Raw genomic sequence first — 16669 nt, 5'->3', positions numbered from 1 at the left:
AAGTATATTGTTTTTCTGGTATTTTAAGTATATTGTATCTGCACAATAAAAAATTGATAAACTAAATCACCTGTTACAAGGTTTCATTGCAGGAATAATTTCTTGTACATTTGTTTTGACTTACAAGTATGTCTGTAAGATGAGTGCATGCCTACAGTTTGTTTATCCACATATACAGAGCTATCATTTATGTTGTGATAAGGGCGTTTCCTAGCATTAGGCCAAAGCTGGCAGCTTTGAGAAGGTATTTGTGTGCAGCACTGCTTCTATTTGCTGTGCAATAGATGCAACATTTGTTAATGCTGAATCAGTATTTGAAAATATGACAGCCTTCGGTTGAGAAATAAAGCAAAGTCTAGTGTTTACCAAAATGAAATAAAGGCTTACTAAGAATTAGGTGCTCATTTTAAGTATGCCAAATAACTTGAAGAAGTAGTAATGGTGTCATTTGGGTTGAGTAACGTAAGAGCTGTATTATTTTGCTTAATGTTTCATTAGCACTTTGGATTAGTATTCTTAAATACAGAGACTAGTAATTACTGAAAGTGATCTCTTTTATGTTTCATACAATTTAAAGGAGATCATGGACATTTGTATTTCTTGCCACCTAAACTACGGTAATGATCTTGCAATAGAAATGTCTTTTGTAGGCCTGCTGATCCTTTGTTGTTAATCCTGACCCTCCAGCAAGAAACTAGTTAAATACGGCATCGCAACTACTTTGACTTTGCATGTTTTCACTCTTACTTGTATTTATTAATATACATTATTACCAATCTTACTTAACCAAAAAATTTCTATTTAAGATTATAAATGGATATGCCCACTTAATTGTAGCAGTTTTAACATCCCATGTGCAATTAAAACCACAGAAATGATTACGTGAAGTTTTATTTAAACATAGAGGAGAGTAACAAAAAATAGAGCTTTCCTTCATAGTATGAAGAGTGGAAAAAAAAATTTTCTAGAAGATTTAAAGTCTACTATGTTTGTTATGAAGTAGGTGCATACTTTGCTTGTTTTCAAGTATTCGAACAGTACAACAGTACATTTTTTAAGTGCACTACTCTAGCTGTCCATAATGGCCTAGGTGGGTTTTTAAAAATGCCATTATAGTTACAAGAACATGGAGGTATAGCACCCACAGTTCTCTGTTCCAGCTGAAATCCAGCCCCATATTTGATACATACTTGTGGACTCTTGAGTAGTTATAACCAGTGATTTAGTTCCTTATACGGTCTTTGGGGAAAATTTTGTGGAATGTTTGCTGTTTAAAAAAAATTAAAATCCCATATCAGAACCTGAAATTGACCCAGGCTTTGCTCTGTGTGTCCAGAAACACTGTCAAAACATGAAAATTAAAAAGTAAAAAATAAAAAATATAAAAAAGGTCTTACGAGCAGCCTAGAAAGATTGTTATTCTTTACTCTCTTGGACATCTTCATGTCAGAGAAGGCTTTTTGGTAATAGTTGTCTAAAGCTTATGAGGTTATCCATATTGGTTTCTTTAATATTAGATCATAATTTCTGACTTGAGCTTCAAAGATAGCATTAATAATGAACTTTATGTAGATTCGTGTGTGTGTGTGTGTGTGTTTGTGTGTGTAGAGGAAAGAGCCTCTGTAGACATGAAGTCAACTTTACCCCAAGAAGAAGGGGAGGACAAAGATGTTATTTTTGGTAGGTCTTTCCTATTAAGTTGTATGCGGTGTAGTATTAAGGCATTGCCTTAGTGCCTTAGTTATATGGAAGACATAGTGTCTCTTTCTTGATTGATTGCTTTTGTGGTTTTCAGATTTTATAAGTTGTCATTAAAAATATATGGTGACTTTTGTTTGTTTGTTCAGGTTTACCAAAAATGCAAGTAATTCGAAACTACAATGGAATACCACAGCCAGCGACGCAAGATGGGCCACCACTGCATATTCAGATTGGTGACACTATTGAACTAATAAGAGGAGATGCACATAGCTTATTTTGGCAGGTACTGTATCATTTAGCAAATGGCTATATTCCGTTAGTCCCAGATATTAAATTCTTACTGATATGTTGCTCTTGTGACTTTTTTCCTTTTTGAATAACAGAAGAATATCTTTGTGTTTTACCCAAAATAAATGTCTTATACAGGTGTTTTGACTTTTAAAATGCCAGTAGTTCGTATGTTGTGCAAAACTTCGTTCTTGCAGCCTTTAAATGAAATTCATGGTGATAAGTCTGCAAGAACATGGCACTGGTAGTAATCTGTCTAGTGAAATTATAAAAATTAAGGAGAACATCTGGCACATAAAGAGCCAAGTTCTGTGAATTTTCAGTCACTGCTTCTTTAATGTAGCAGAACTAAAAGCTATATTGGAAAACTCAGTTACAAGTATTAGATTTATAGAGAGAGAAATAGCTCCTCAAAACAAAACAACACCTAAACGCTGTGATAACCTCTCAGCTCAATTAAGCAGTTTTTTATGTATATGGGAAAACTATATTCTGTTGATGGTACAATTCAGTACCAAGTGATTCACATCACTACCACTGTTACTGAAATTTCTTTTTAACAGACAATTATAAACAGATACAAAATGCTGTCTTGCATTCACTTTAAATATAAATGCACTAAAGCATATCTTATTTTTCTTGATTGTTTTCTTGATTTTTTCATACCAGAGTCCTGCATGCTATTGATATTATTGAATAAATGGAAACAGCTAAATAGAAGAACTTTCAGGATAGTAATAGAACAACAACTGGGAAGCATTTGTTGTTGTTTTGATTTGTTGTTCATGTGTTTGTCATTTTTCTTTGAGGCTATAATAAGTTAATGAATGTTTTATTTTACATAACAATAGACTTGTTTTATCTAGTTAAAAATATGTAAATAGCACCCTGAAGACCTCCCTAAAAGAACCCAAAATGTTCCAAACTTAACAATCAAACAAAGCAACAGCCTCCCCCCTGCAAGGTCTTGGGTTCTGATCCAGAGAGGCATTTAAGCACACTCTTGATCTGGGACTAGCTAGAATGTAATCATCTGACTAATACATGTAGTACAAGCCAGGATTATGGGCATCTTCTATTGCCGTGTTCATATACATCTGTCAACTCAATCTACTGGAATTTGTCTTAGATATTATTTGTACCTGTCATGCTAAAGAATTTAGCTAGAATTTAACTGTGTTTAACTAGCAGAAACCAGAAGGCATGTGAGGCTTTTCTCCCCAGAAGCTTTGTAATAGGTTTGAATCTTAATGAAAATTGTCATCCCCATTAGCATTATTCGGGAAATTTTGTTTTCTCACAAGCTGTCTTGTCACATACTGCTTAATACAGATTTGCTTAAGCCTTGTAACGACATCTGCTTTTTAAAATGTATATTAGAAAAAAACCTGCAAAACAATTTGTATTAAAATATCTAATTTTTATTCAAGAGGCATTTTAAACTTATTTACAGCTGACCTGCAAGACAAATACTAGATTGGATTTTTAGGTTGACCATCACTCAGTTTAGAAAATCAGATGCTTGTAGTAGATAAGTATGCGTGGTTTAAGCACAATTTTCTCATTCTTTACATCAAATAAACCACACAAATTACTAAGGAAGGCTTAAGCTGTAGCTTAAGTGTGACCAATGTATTTTCAGAGACTTGAACATATTTCATTTAGAGGCTGGTCTTAAAGACTGTGATATTGCTTGTTATTCAGGTAAAATTAGTATTACAAATAAGTATTACTTTGGGAGACTGTGTCAAAGCTCTGCTTATAAGCTGTGTCTGTACCTCAGAGGAATTCATGTTTTGGGAATAAATAGAGTATATGGATGCACAGGGTAATCTGTATTTGGGCAGATAATGGAAAAGAGGGCAAGGAGGTTTTGCTGAATACAGGTTCAGATCTATAAGACTCTCACTGGTTTGACCATATTTATTTATTTTTTAATATCATTGCTATTCTACATACTATAGCTTAAATACTGCTTAGTTGCTTTTCTCTGTCCTCTGCCTTCTCTGCACTTCTCTGTGAATTTGGTTAAGATGGCAGTTACTGGGGTTAATAGCTGTGTGTGAGAAATTGGATAATGATCTCCCTAGGAAAACGATGCACTCATTTATTGTACTTAGGGTATCACAATCACAGCTGGTTTTCTTTCTTTCATAAATCCTCAACAACTCCACACTCTTTGAAATCACTGAATTGTTTTGTGGGGTGACACTACAGTACAATTACACAGTGTTCTAGGAAAAAAAATGAACTAAAACCCCAAAGAAATTCCATGTCTATTCTTGAAGCATTTTTCCCCTTTTAATTTTTTTTTTGTTACAGGTATGCCATATAAAAAAAACCCCAACAGCAATTTTCAAAGTTACAGTGCTTGTGAAGTACTCATTCTTGCTCTAATCACCAAATGCTCATAGAATATTATGTTTACAGTTAGTAAATGAAATAAATGAAATTTAGGCATTTATGTGCTTCTAAAAATCTGTGCTGCACTTTTTTCTTGTCAAAATACACATTTTGATGCTTCATTTTATGTAAGTGTTCAGAAATTTTAGTTATATGCTCTGCTCTGAAAAACGTGTTTAGCCAAAGATTTTGCTGGTCTGTCTGTCTGAGGACCTACTCTTCAGGGGACCTAGGTGGTGAATTGTGAGCCTCTGAGGTCATTGTTGGCCCTTAGAATCCCAGAGTAAATTGGTGATCCTGCAACTTTGGGCAGCAGTTGTGTTGCATAAAAGGCTTGGTTTAGGCCATGCTGGTCTCCCAGTTATGGGCACATGTTAAAACATATTCAGTTTTGCTCCCTGCCATGCAAAAGATGTGGACAGGGTCCAGAGAAAGGCCATAAAATAATCAAAGCACTGGGAAGCCTGCCGTATGAGGAAAGGCTGAGAGAATGTGGTTTGTTCAGCCTAGGGAAGAGAAGGCTCAGGGCAGATTTCACCACCGTACGTCAGTATTGAAAGGGTGGCTACAAAAAAGATGGAGACTCCCTTTTTACAAAGATTCACTTGGAAAAGATAAGTGGTGATGGCCGCAAGTTACTCCTGGGGAGAGCCCAACTGGACATGAGGAAAATTTTTCACAATGAAAATAATCAGCCACTGGAATAATCTCCTAGAGAAGTGTTGGATTCTTCACAACAGGAGACTTTTAAGGTTTGGCTGGGCAAGTTACTGGGACATCTAGTCTAGGTCATGCTTTGCCAATAAAGGCTGGACCAGATGATCCTTGACATCCCTTCCAACCTGGCATTCTATGATTCTGTGCTGTGAATATCTCATAGACAGGGATTTAATCTTTAATTCTGTTAATATCTTGTGCCCGTGTGATTTCCTGTGATTTGTATCATTTATGGAAACCCTTAACTATAGAACTTTGTGCCTGAATTGGTTGATGGATTATTAGCGTAAATTCCCATTGGAGTCAGCATGATTTCTCAGGTGTTGCAACTGCTGCTGCATGGTGGCGTAGTCATTTTGGGGATCTGTAATGTTGCAATGTGGCAGCTCTCACTGGAGTGATCACAACTGAGGAGTAAGTAACTTGAAAGGAGATAACGTTAATGAGGATACCTGGCACTGGCAGACATTGACAGAACTGGGATTGCAAACCAGGCTCTGAGCTCCCTTCTTGAATCCCATGTCTCAGACTTTTCATGTTTATCAGCTATAATTAATACCTAATTGTATATCTCTTAAAAAAAACCCAAACAACCAACAAAAAACCCCTAGCAACAAAACGCACACAACTGTTAAGTAACATTTTATTGAAACAACATTGTGTTTTGTATACTCTTTATACCTTTATTGTCCTGAATCCTTGTGCATGTATAGTTATTTATGATTAACCCTCGTTATGTTTCAAAAATTAATATTGGTGTGTGTGTGTGTTTTTTCTCTAGGGCAGAAATCTAACAACAGGAGAGCTTGGATTCTTCCCAAGTGATGCAGTAAAGCCTAGCCCATGTGTAAGTACAGTTATTTAATTCTGTTTGTCATCTTGCAGAAAAAATATCTAGTTCATACAGTTGCTTTATTAATCTTACCCTATGAAAATCTTACTGTTTCTAGTTACTCTGTGTTTTCATGATACGTTCAATATTGCTTAAAATAAAGCATTCCAAAACTTCTGGTTATTAGATTTAAATAGGACATGTCAAGAAAACATGTCTGAGAAGCAGATTTGTCTTTTGGGAATATTAATAAATTGAAATGTTTGAAGAGTTTCCAGAGTATAGAACACATTTTATGTGAAAGCGAACTTTCTTCTTTCCCAAGCAGTAAGGTGAGAATGCTGTGATTCTAATCTATTCCCCAGTCACTTTGGGTTAAAGAGAAGGATTACACTATAAACAATGAGTTTAAAAATGCATAAAACCAATATAAAACTTTGAATTCAAGTGGCTCAAATAATTTTTTCCTCTTTAGGTTCTTATCTGCCTTTATTTCACCCAAGGGTGAAATCTAGAAAAGTTCAGGATATAACAATCAGAGAAATTATTTAGTCATGTACACTCAGGAATTTCATGTATATATGTGATGGTGCCTTAATATACTGTACACTTGCCCCTTCATTCTCTCTATAACACTGTGCATCTATCACTATGTGTCCCTTCTTTGAGGTTAATTGATGTAAACTCATAAAACTAGTGATGAATCATATTCCTTACTTTGCTTTAAGGCAGCTTTAACTTCTTTTAACTTGATTCACAATAGTTTGGCTTTATTAATAGAATTGTTTTCATTACAACATCAAGATAGGCTACTTAAATGGTTTTTAAGTAGGCTGAATCAGCTGTTAGTGGCTGCATTTTGATATGCCTTTAAGGCTTATGTTGTGCGTTTGTTTCTAAAACAAATATATATGTGATCCTAAACACTATAAATACATTGGTGTATCTTGAGACATCTTTAGTCATTTCAGGATTTTGAAGAGGGACACACAGAGTATTTGTATGTTTGGGTATGAGAACAGGTCTAGAATAAGGATAAAAATGTCATGTGAACTTAGCTGTTCTCTCTCCATCCCTTGGTTATTGGAGAAGTTGTGGATTTCCTGTACCATGGTGTCACTGTCCTGGACACAGGCAGTAGCTCCTATGTCTTTCTGTTACGTTCTTGGAGCCACCCAGTCAGTCATTTTGTAGTGTCATTGAGAGCAACAGCAGCAACATTTTAGGAACCACCACTATACTTTAAAGTAGAGGAAGCAGGGTATCCAAAGCTAGAAAAATACTACTAGGGTGTTGTGAAGACTGCTTTCTAGTGATAAAGCTTTCTACAAAATTTAAAATATACTATTTAGAGGACTATTGAAAATAATACAGTTTTACAGAATGAAAAAATATTATTCATGAAATGTTTCCAACTAGTGTTATGATCAGAACAAAAAGATAAATTGAAGCTTCACCACTGTTAACGTGGAAGGATGAAATATAAACATGTTATTATGATAAATGATGCAGTTAAAGATACTGAAACATCAATCAGGTTTTAAACATACTATAACTCTTACTGTTATTATTAAGTCTAACAGTCTTTACAACTGGCTGATATAAAAATGCCCAGAAACAGCATAAAATACATACATCAAAAGACTTTAGGAATGAATACTGAATGTAAAACTGCTGAGCTTCAGAATATCTATATTCCAGACTTATCACAGGTGTACCTATAAACAATTTTTTCCTCTTTGCAATAAGTAGTATATGTCAGCAGACATTTTCTGCGTCAGCTGAGTAATATCTGGTTCTTTCAGCTTTCCTTCAGTTTTCTCATTTCTATAGAGCTACTGGATACATAGCACAGTATGAGCCAAGAAAATGAAACAGCATTTGATGGTGAAAAGGGCTACTCATCTATTGGTTAAGTGCTCTGGAATATTGACTTAAAACATCTTTGAATTTTTATATACTTTCCAACATAGTAGGACCACTTGAAAAAATAAGTGGGGGGGTTTTTTTTTGTTATTTTTAGGGTTTTTTTGTTTTTTCTTTTTAACTATTCTTTTTTCTCCTGCTGCTGATAGAGTGCATGTTATTTAATTAGTCCTATGGGGGATAGTATAAATCATTAAAGGTGCAATTCCTCTGTAGATGAAATGTTTTATTGAAATATCTCACAGCGTGTAATGACTCCATAAGTACTTAGTTGGCCTTGAAACATCTCATTTGGTTGCTTCACTAAAACATTTCTCATAGGAATTCTTTGTTAGTATATTCATCATATGTTAACTTTTTCCAGATCTTGCCATTAGAAATGGAGGTGCCCAACTACCACCACTGGAGTATTTTTTGAATGTAGACACAGTCAGAAAAACTTAACAGTTCTATTAAGCAAAAAAATCCAACCTGTCAGAGCAGAAAAGAGTTAAAATAGTCTGCACTGCTTTCAGAATGTATGGAATATTTGTCCTTTATTATAACTTCCTTCAGAAGAAAAAAGACTTGCAGACTAATTAGATATCTGTTTCTTTTAACTTGTTTCATCTGGGTATTGACAATTAAATCAATGCTCTCTAATTTGTGTTGATTAGAAAAAGATCTTGCTCTTCATTGTCTCTATCTTTTTATGTCTTAGGTTCCTAAACCAGTAGACTACTCTTCACAGCTGTGGTGAGTCCCTGTCTAGTTTTACAGGAATCAGTTTGAAAGAAGCAGTTACAGAAAGAAAACTGTATTTATTACAGTTTAATTTGTATTGGTTTAATTTTCTTAGGCTTTTAAAAGCAACGCCATGAATAGCTTAGAAGCATTTCTGTTGCAATTAAGTACTTAAAGATTCTGACATTTTGTTTACAAGTCTGTAGATATGCAGCCTAAGTCCCAGGGGTCTGAAACAGAATAAGAGATGAGTATAATACGAAATGTGCAAGTAGATCTTACATGTTAAGTGACTAAAGAGAAAGAATAATGTTAAATACATCTTATCTAGTAAATTATTCTGCATTCCCTTTTATTTCAAGGGGGTGAGGCATACAAATGTAGAGGTAAAGGAGAAGAATGTAGCAAAACTGTTACTGTTGGTTTGGGGCTTAAATAGTGTGTGAACTCTTTACCAGAATTCAGCTCACTTGAACAGACATGGTTGGTGATGCTGAAGAAGCATCACCTGCTTTCACTGTTTCTTATGCTTTGTCATTTAGACATGATTTATGATTTCCTTTAGTTTGCCAAAAGTGAAATCAGAATTGGAACTAAAAAATTACAGATTTATTATATTTTTAATAGCAAGCTAGATATAATGTTTAATGTGTAAAATTGGTATTTTTAAATTAAATCTGATCTATTTAAATTATTTTTAAAAGAAAGCGTATCATTTGGATCAGTCTTTATCTTTTAAGAATTTGTAGGGCTTTACTGAAAAGTGACTTTAGGATGAAACTTGCTATGTTGTAACAAATCACGTATTTCGTGCTAAGCCTCAAAATGCGTGTTTCCTGGTGTGTTTCAAAAAATAACTATTTTTTGACTAAAGCTCTCTTGTAATTGGTGTCTTAGTGTGAACTTTTACATAGTAATCATCTGTGATGTTGACTGCCTTTGGACTACTTTGTAAAATTGTAAAATAAGCATAATTTCCTGGAAACCAGGTCACTTCCTTCAATTAGCAGTTTATCCTCTAGTTTTGCAAGTAAACATGTGCTGACAACGTCTCATGAAGTCCTACCAAGGCACCAAAGCAGAGCAAGGGCACAAATCTGCTTATGCAATCAGGTTGCAGAATTATTGACTTGTCTTACTTTTCAGCTCTTAGTATCAGGTCTCCCAAACTTGCATATATTAAGACCTTTTTTGTTGTTGTTGTTCCTTGTGGATGTGCAGTCTACCCATTGCACTTAGCCTTTAGAGGTTATGAGTAATTAGGAAACCAAATAAAATAGCGTGTTTGTGTGAATACCAAATTTTTGCATGGGTCTTTTTTTTTTTTTTTTTTTTTTTACCTAATAAATTGCTGGAGGCAGATTCTCCACTCTGTTGAGATAAATCCCACTAGATTTGATGGAGGTTCAAAGGTTCTGGACCAGTGTTTATTGTTTCACATGATTCTGAAGAACATTTGGGGGTTTCTGAGCTATTCAAAGTAGTAGTCATTCAGCTAATGATCAGGCTCAAGTACTTTCCTTACCAGGCACTGTGTTCAACATGTGCACAAGTACCTTTCTAATTAAGGATTCTACCCCACCACCCCCTGCCGTGCAGATTTTTCTTTACTTTTTATTCTTCAGTCAAAGATCTGGAAGTGGTGTTCAGTTGCAGCTGATGTATTTTTAGGTCCCCATCATATGCAGTATACTGGGACTTTGCATTGCCTATTTGATAGACCTTTCCTCATAGATTTTTAAAAATTATAAGTAGTTTTTGTTATTCTCTGTTACAGGTTCGCAGGAGCAATGGAAAGATTGCAAGCAGAAAGTGAACTTATTAACAGAGTAAATAGCACTTACCTGGTACGGCACAGGACCAAGGAGTCAGGAGAATATGCAATTAGTATTAAGTAAGTGGAACAAGATCTCCTACGGCAAGTTTTAATGTTCACATCTATGTCTAGATAGTATTTGAAATAAATAAAGAAAATCCTGTTTCAATTTGTATAATCATACACAGGATTAAGAGTTAATAAACGAAAACTGAAGTTGCTGACAAAAATACACAGGATTTACAGTAGGAAGGTAACAATGGTTTTATAATGCTGGTGTAGGAAAACGGCCTACAAAAATAATGATCTTGTATATTTGGTCAGAGTAGGCAAGTGTTTGGAGTGTAATGTGATCTGCTTCTCTGAAGTGAATGTTTCGTTGACTTAAGTGAGAACTTGTGAAAGTCCTTTGCATCTCAGACGTTACAGTAAAATATGGGTTCATAAATTCTATGGATGCAAATTATTGTGAGGGTCCTGTTGGCTTTTGTGTGATTTCTCACCATGAATATAAAAGTAAGAAATATATGGGAATTCCTAAACAGAATGAGCAGTTAGTTGTGATTTTTTCTGAATGCAAATTACCTCTTCAGCTGTCCTTTAATAAATATTTTTAGTTAATTAGATGTCAACTTTGCTTTGGCACAGATATACATTTTGTCTCAAGAATTTATTTGTGTGGTGTTATTGGGGCATGCCCTCAGGTAATTATTGATTGCATCTGATTAAAACCACATTTATATTCGTAAGTTATTCATTGCCCACAGGTACAATAATGAAGTGAAGCACATCAAGATTTTAACAAGAGATGGCTTTTTCCACATTGCAGAAAACAGAAAATTTAAAAATTTAATGGTAAGCATTGATTAGGTTTCTAACAAAGTGTGATTTTCTATGTAGATGTTGCTGTCAGTGAGAGCTACTTTAGTTTGTGAAATTACAAAAGGCCGTGAGAGATTTGAATTGCGTCCATACCTGCTAATAGTATAATTTTTGGTAGTTATGAATCCAAGTGATAGTAAAATGTGCTTAAAACTACATACTACTGGACTGTGTCCCTTGCAGGGATGTGAAAGACAGGAGGAATTTGAATCCTATGCATCAGCCCATTATGGAGTTAGACTGAATATTGAAAGGAAAATTTGATGTCTTTGGCAATTTTCTCTATAAAGTAAGGATCCCTAAAAGTAGCTAGGTGAAGGTTCCTTTTTAGCCTAGCACATGTACATGTGTACTGCTGAACATAATGATGCTTACAGATGTGTAAGTTCAGAGGGAGAAGGGTATAAGGTGGAGCTGTGTCAGAGACCCCAGAGAAACTCAGGGGAGACTAGTCTTCCTGGTCCTGATGCACCAGGCAATGAGAAGCAGATAGAGAATGGGGCTGTCTAAACTGCTAATAGCTCAGGAATCCTTGTTGGAATGATAGTAATCTGGAGTCAATATCAGTGAGTTTAATTAAAGCAACTGTGTGACTACTTCAAAATTAATACTCTGTGGCAGCAAACTGCTCACACACAAAACATAGGCTCTTGTTAGCTTTCATTCTAACTACAGGAATTATTTATTCCCGGAAATCAGTTTTCAATATTATGTCAGAGTCATGATCTACTGGTAGGAAATTCCTCTTTTTTTTCTTCTTTTTTTTTGTAACTAATTTGAAATTATCTCTTGATACCTTATTATGCTCAGACAAGACTCATAAATAAAAGGTGTCTGAATAAATTACCTTAGTGCATTTGTAAAATATTATTGCTTAAGCAATTTTTGATGGATTGTTAAAGGAAGCTCATTCAGTGTATTTAGTGCAGTCAGCTGCATTAAAACGTATGCTGCAGCCTATCAGAGTACTCTAAAATCATAAATAAAATTTAAGCACAGTGCAAAACAATAGCAGGAAAAGAAGCTTTAAAATCAGAAAGCCTTAGAAATTATTTTAATTTAACCAGTGATACTCTGTAAAGCAAGAACATACTACAGGTCATGGTAAATCAAGCAGAAATCTATACTTTGCTTGACCCTTTTGAAATAAGTGCTCATTAGAGTAGGAAAAACGTAAATTTACTGATAAAGAATGCACCAAACTGTTTCCACACTCTAATGTCTTCATTTGACACTTAAAACCCAGCAAGTGTTAGTGTTAGGGCTGGGGATCTTGTGGGTAGCAACAGAAATTACAGCGTTCCTCAAATGCATGCAAGAAGCAGTTACTTATTCTTGCAAATAACATTAATGGATTCATTGGACATATGAGCACTGTCAGGCTCTTGACAAAGCATGTGAGCTGGATTTGCGTGCTGCCAGATACGTGTTTATGGCAATGATGCAGTTTAATGCACTGATGCAGGTTTCAGAATGGAGCTGATCAGAGATATAAGCACAAGACACAAACTTGCACAATAAAGAAACAAAAAGAATGTGCATTGCATTAAAGAATTGAGAAAAGAAATTGCCAGTGTTAAGGCCTCATCGCTACTGACTTAGCCTTGCCAACATTCAGTTAGGAAAAAGTAATTTCCTAACTCAGTTTTTAGAGTATTATGAAGTCTGCCCTTGGGAGTTAAGTAGGGAAGTGGTAGTGAAAGTACTGTTTGCATGTGCTGTGGAACAACTGATTTACTCTGGATAGATGCAAGAGAAAAAGAAACAGTCTGGAAGAAGAGACGGAACTAAAAAGCAGTCTGAGTAGAACAGGGAGCAAAAGAGACAAAGCCAGCAGCCAGGGAAGCCTGAAGTAGTGATCTGCAGTGACGCAATGTTCTGTACTACTTTGAGGGTAACAGAACAGCTTTTGTACAGTTTTCTTAGTACATTTTAAAAACTTTCAGATGGGTAACTAAAATGTGCTGAGTGTAAAGCAGGCCAAGGTGTAGAGATGAGTCATCTCTGCTGCTGATGTGTATCATGGTAATGTGACAGACTCCTGAGGAGCCCCGTCCACACTGGCAGGGGCTACTTACCTTGCTTACCTGTGAGCTTGCTACTGTAATTTGTGTGATCAGTGTTTTAGAGGCCAGTTGTTTGCCTACTGTTTTCGTGGAAGTATGGCTTTAAAAGCTAGCTTTTAAAAGCAACTTAATCTTCGTGACCCAAAGTAAAAATTTTCTTAGTTTGGAACCTTTTTACTTAGTTTGCCAATAACTAAGATTTTTCCAGTTGAAATTGTTACTAGATTTACCAAATAGCATAATTCTTACAGACTTAGTGCAAAAAGGTAACAAAAGGTTCAGACTGGTTATTTTTCCATTTATCCAAAAATCCTATTTTGCATGCTGCTTACTTACAAATCACCCTCTCTGTTGCCTTGGTAATTTGAATGTCTGGGTACTTGGTGGTGATATGTGACAGAAAATTTGGTTGCTGACATTGTAGCTTGCATGCTGTGCTGATATCAGACAGCAAAGCCCAAACAGCTCATAGTCTCGTGGCCTTTCTGCTCACTTGAATTGCTTGGTGGGTCTGTGATTATGAACTGTTAAAACAGATGTAGATTTTACTTATCTTTGGACTCTGCCTTAGGAGCAGGCTCAGAGACATGCAACAGCTTACAGTGTGGGGAGTGAAATGCTCCAGAGTTCAGAAAATAATCTTCAGACTATTCTCAAGAATTTACAGTGTATGTACTAGATCTTGGACTACATAATTCGAGAGTTTTATTTGGCTGGAATTAATTCGTCACTGATGTAGTCTCTTGTAGGCTTATAATTTTGTTAATTTTTAGCTAGAAGGGATGATTGAACAGAGTACTGTTTCTTTATTTTGACCTAAGCTTGGCTTGGTCAACCTTGGTTTCAAAAATCTGAATATACGTAAGTAGAATGGAATGACAGAATTACTGGTAGGAGTGAAGGATTCACAGTAAATACATTGCTTTGTGCTTGCATTTCTGAACAGTGAATTTCCACAGTTGAAGTACTATTAATCAAATTAAACAATTTGTTTTGTCTGGTCACTTTTATTCTGCTCTGTTTACAAACTGTGTAATATTATCATTATTTGCTAATGCAAATGTATGAGATAATAGCAGGGGTTGAAGATTGCAAAGGAAAAAACATGAGCTATCAGTTTATTTAAAATGGGTGTGTTTTAGAATAGAAACTGAAGTAACTTACCTTCCTGGTTACGTGAACTGTTTGAGATAGTTTTTTTTTTTTATATTTTTATATATGTGTGCATACATATATATAAAATTTGTGCATGTATAGATATATACATATAATTTTTTTATGTGTGCATATGTATGTTTATATATATGTACACGTACAGACAAATTTTTGGATTGGGCACCAGGAGAGTGTGAAATACTGTATGTTTCAGTCAGTGTGCGGTATCTAAAAGAACTCCCCACAAAAAAAACCCAGAACACCAACAAAAAGGTAACGACACTTCCACAACCATCCACTCCCCTGAATTTTAATGGCAGAGCCTTGAAAGTTTTATATGGTCCATGTATCTGTTAAGTAAGCTGCTGTTGAATTACATGCAAGCCTTATGCTTGAATTTGGATCTGTGTATACTTACAAATGCGTTTGTGGATAAGCATCACTTATCACTGCACAAGAGATTTGAGAAAACTAAGACAGTTACCATTATATACTTATCAAGCAGCTGACCTTGCCTTCTGCCTGAATTCAGAAAAGCAAATACTTGCTCAGCCTGGCACAAAGGAGCAGTAAGTGTTGACTCTGACAACAAGGTTTTACTTACTCCCCTCCCTACAACAAACCCCCAGACCAAAAAAATCAGTTAAGGAAGTGTAAAAGCAGTCAGTATTTGGGATACTCTATTTAAACAAAATAAACATGTACTGTGGGGTATAGTATTATAAAATAAGGTTACAGGTATGATTAAACTCTCATTGACTGTACACCAGAATGTTGACAAGAATGTGATTTCAGTTTCCAATGACCTAGTACTTTTCCTTTCTGAAAGGAACTTGTAGAATATTACAAGCACCACTCTCTCAAAGAAGGCTTTCGAAGTTTGGATACTACTCTCCAATTTCCCTACAAAGAACCTGAAAATTCAGCAGGACAAAGGAATAACAGAACAGGTGGCAACTGTGAGTGTTATAAATGTTTTATGTTATTTTCTATCGTATAAATATTAAAAGGACAAGGTACTTTGAACATCTTCATTTTCCATTTTTGACATATAACCAATTAATATGGTAATGCTTTTAGCTAGGATTTTTTGAAGCTAAGCAGATTTAGATCTGCCAGGAGGTTTATAAACATGTCTAGCAGGTTTGTCTTGCTGCCAAACTGAATATCTCCCTGATAGTCAAAAATCTATTAAGCATGCTGGTGAGAGATTAAATTGCATCCTGCCTAGGTTTTTTTGAGACATTTGCATGCATGCAGATACTAGTGTTAATAATATCTGTGACAATTTCTAATCCTTAAAAAGGGATTTAAATAAATCAGTCATGTAGTGTAGCCTTATGCAGTATCTTCTTAATGATATTACATAAATTTCCCCAAACCACCATTACATTTACTGTATCATGATTATTTCTATGCCTGCCTGTTAACCTTATATGTTTATTACAGGCCTCTAGGCTTCGACAGTTAATGAACTACTGTACACTGTAAATAACAGTTAAAAAGTTTTGAAGTTTAGAAATAAACTGAGAAGATCTACAATGCACATGCTATTCTTAACACGTTATGACTTAAGTTGATGTTAGCATGATTTTTAGGACATGTACAAGTTCAGTGTTAATGGTAAAAACTACCACATGGCTGGTCTCTGGAAGGTATATAATGTTTCTGTCAAGGAGCAGATAGATTTGCAGTTTTGCAGACAATGGCTGTATCTTTGTACTGCAACAGATAAAATAAGAGGAAAATAAAAATTAATGGTGATTTTAACGATACGAAGACTGATGTGAAAGACCATAGGGTCTAGTCTAGTCTTTGTGATGATGAAGTTGGATGTGTTATTTTCATTTGCTGTTTGTGAGCTTTTGTTTACTCACTTGCCTCTGTTCCATAACATTTGTATAACTTTGGAGACATTCTTCCTCTCTTAATTAAAGTGAAGGTAATTTAGGACAGATGATTGTAGGTACCAGTGTGTCTGTGCATTTCACTTACTCTGCCTCCATCTCCCATTTCCTCTTTATTCCTTCCATTTCTGTTTTCTTTCACTGCTTCCTAGGACTTCTCAGTTGTCTCCCTGCTATGCTTTACCTCAGTACATCTCCATTCTTGGTGAATTTTTCCATTGCATCTTTATTTTTCTCTTTAGCTTGCCCTCTC

The 16669-nt window shown here is 35.2% G+C and overlaps 1 protein-coding gene across 3 annotated transcripts in view; it reads left to right on the top strand.

Annotated features, from left to right (window-relative positions):
* VAV3 (vav guanine nucleotide exchange factor 3) overlaps positions 1 to 16669 on the top strand; it is a 162321-nt gene that overhangs the window by 132486 nt on the left and 13166 nt on the right. For all 3 annotated transcript variants that reach the window (XM_061345981.1, XM_061345982.1, XM_061345980.1), the window contains 6 exons: positions 1848 to 1984; positions 5891 to 5956; positions 8568 to 8602; positions 10368 to 10484; positions 11174 to 11261; positions 15339 to 15468. In XM_061345981.1, the coding sequence (XP_061201965.1) occupies positions 1848 to 1984; positions 5891 to 5956; positions 8568 to 8602; positions 10368 to 10484; positions 11174 to 11261; positions 15339 to 15468 (573 nt within the window). The remainder of the gene's footprint in view (positions 1 to 1847; positions 1985 to 5890; positions 5957 to 8567; positions 8603 to 10367; positions 10485 to 11173; positions 11262 to 15338; positions 15469 to 16669) is intronic.

Source organism: Neopsephotus bourkii, unplaced genomic scaffold, assembly GCF_033783945.1.
Source record: "Neopsephotus bourkii isolate Nb327-2 ecotype Australia unplaced genomic scaffold, CSIRO-AGI_Nbou_v1 NB_250, whole genome shotgun sequence".
Classification (NCBI taxonomy): Eukaryota; Metazoa; Chordata; class Aves; order Psittaciformes; family Psittacidae; genus Neopsephotus; species Neopsephotus bourkii.
Note: the sequence above shows the minus strand (reverse complement) of the source record. Positions and strands in the feature narration are given on the sequence as shown.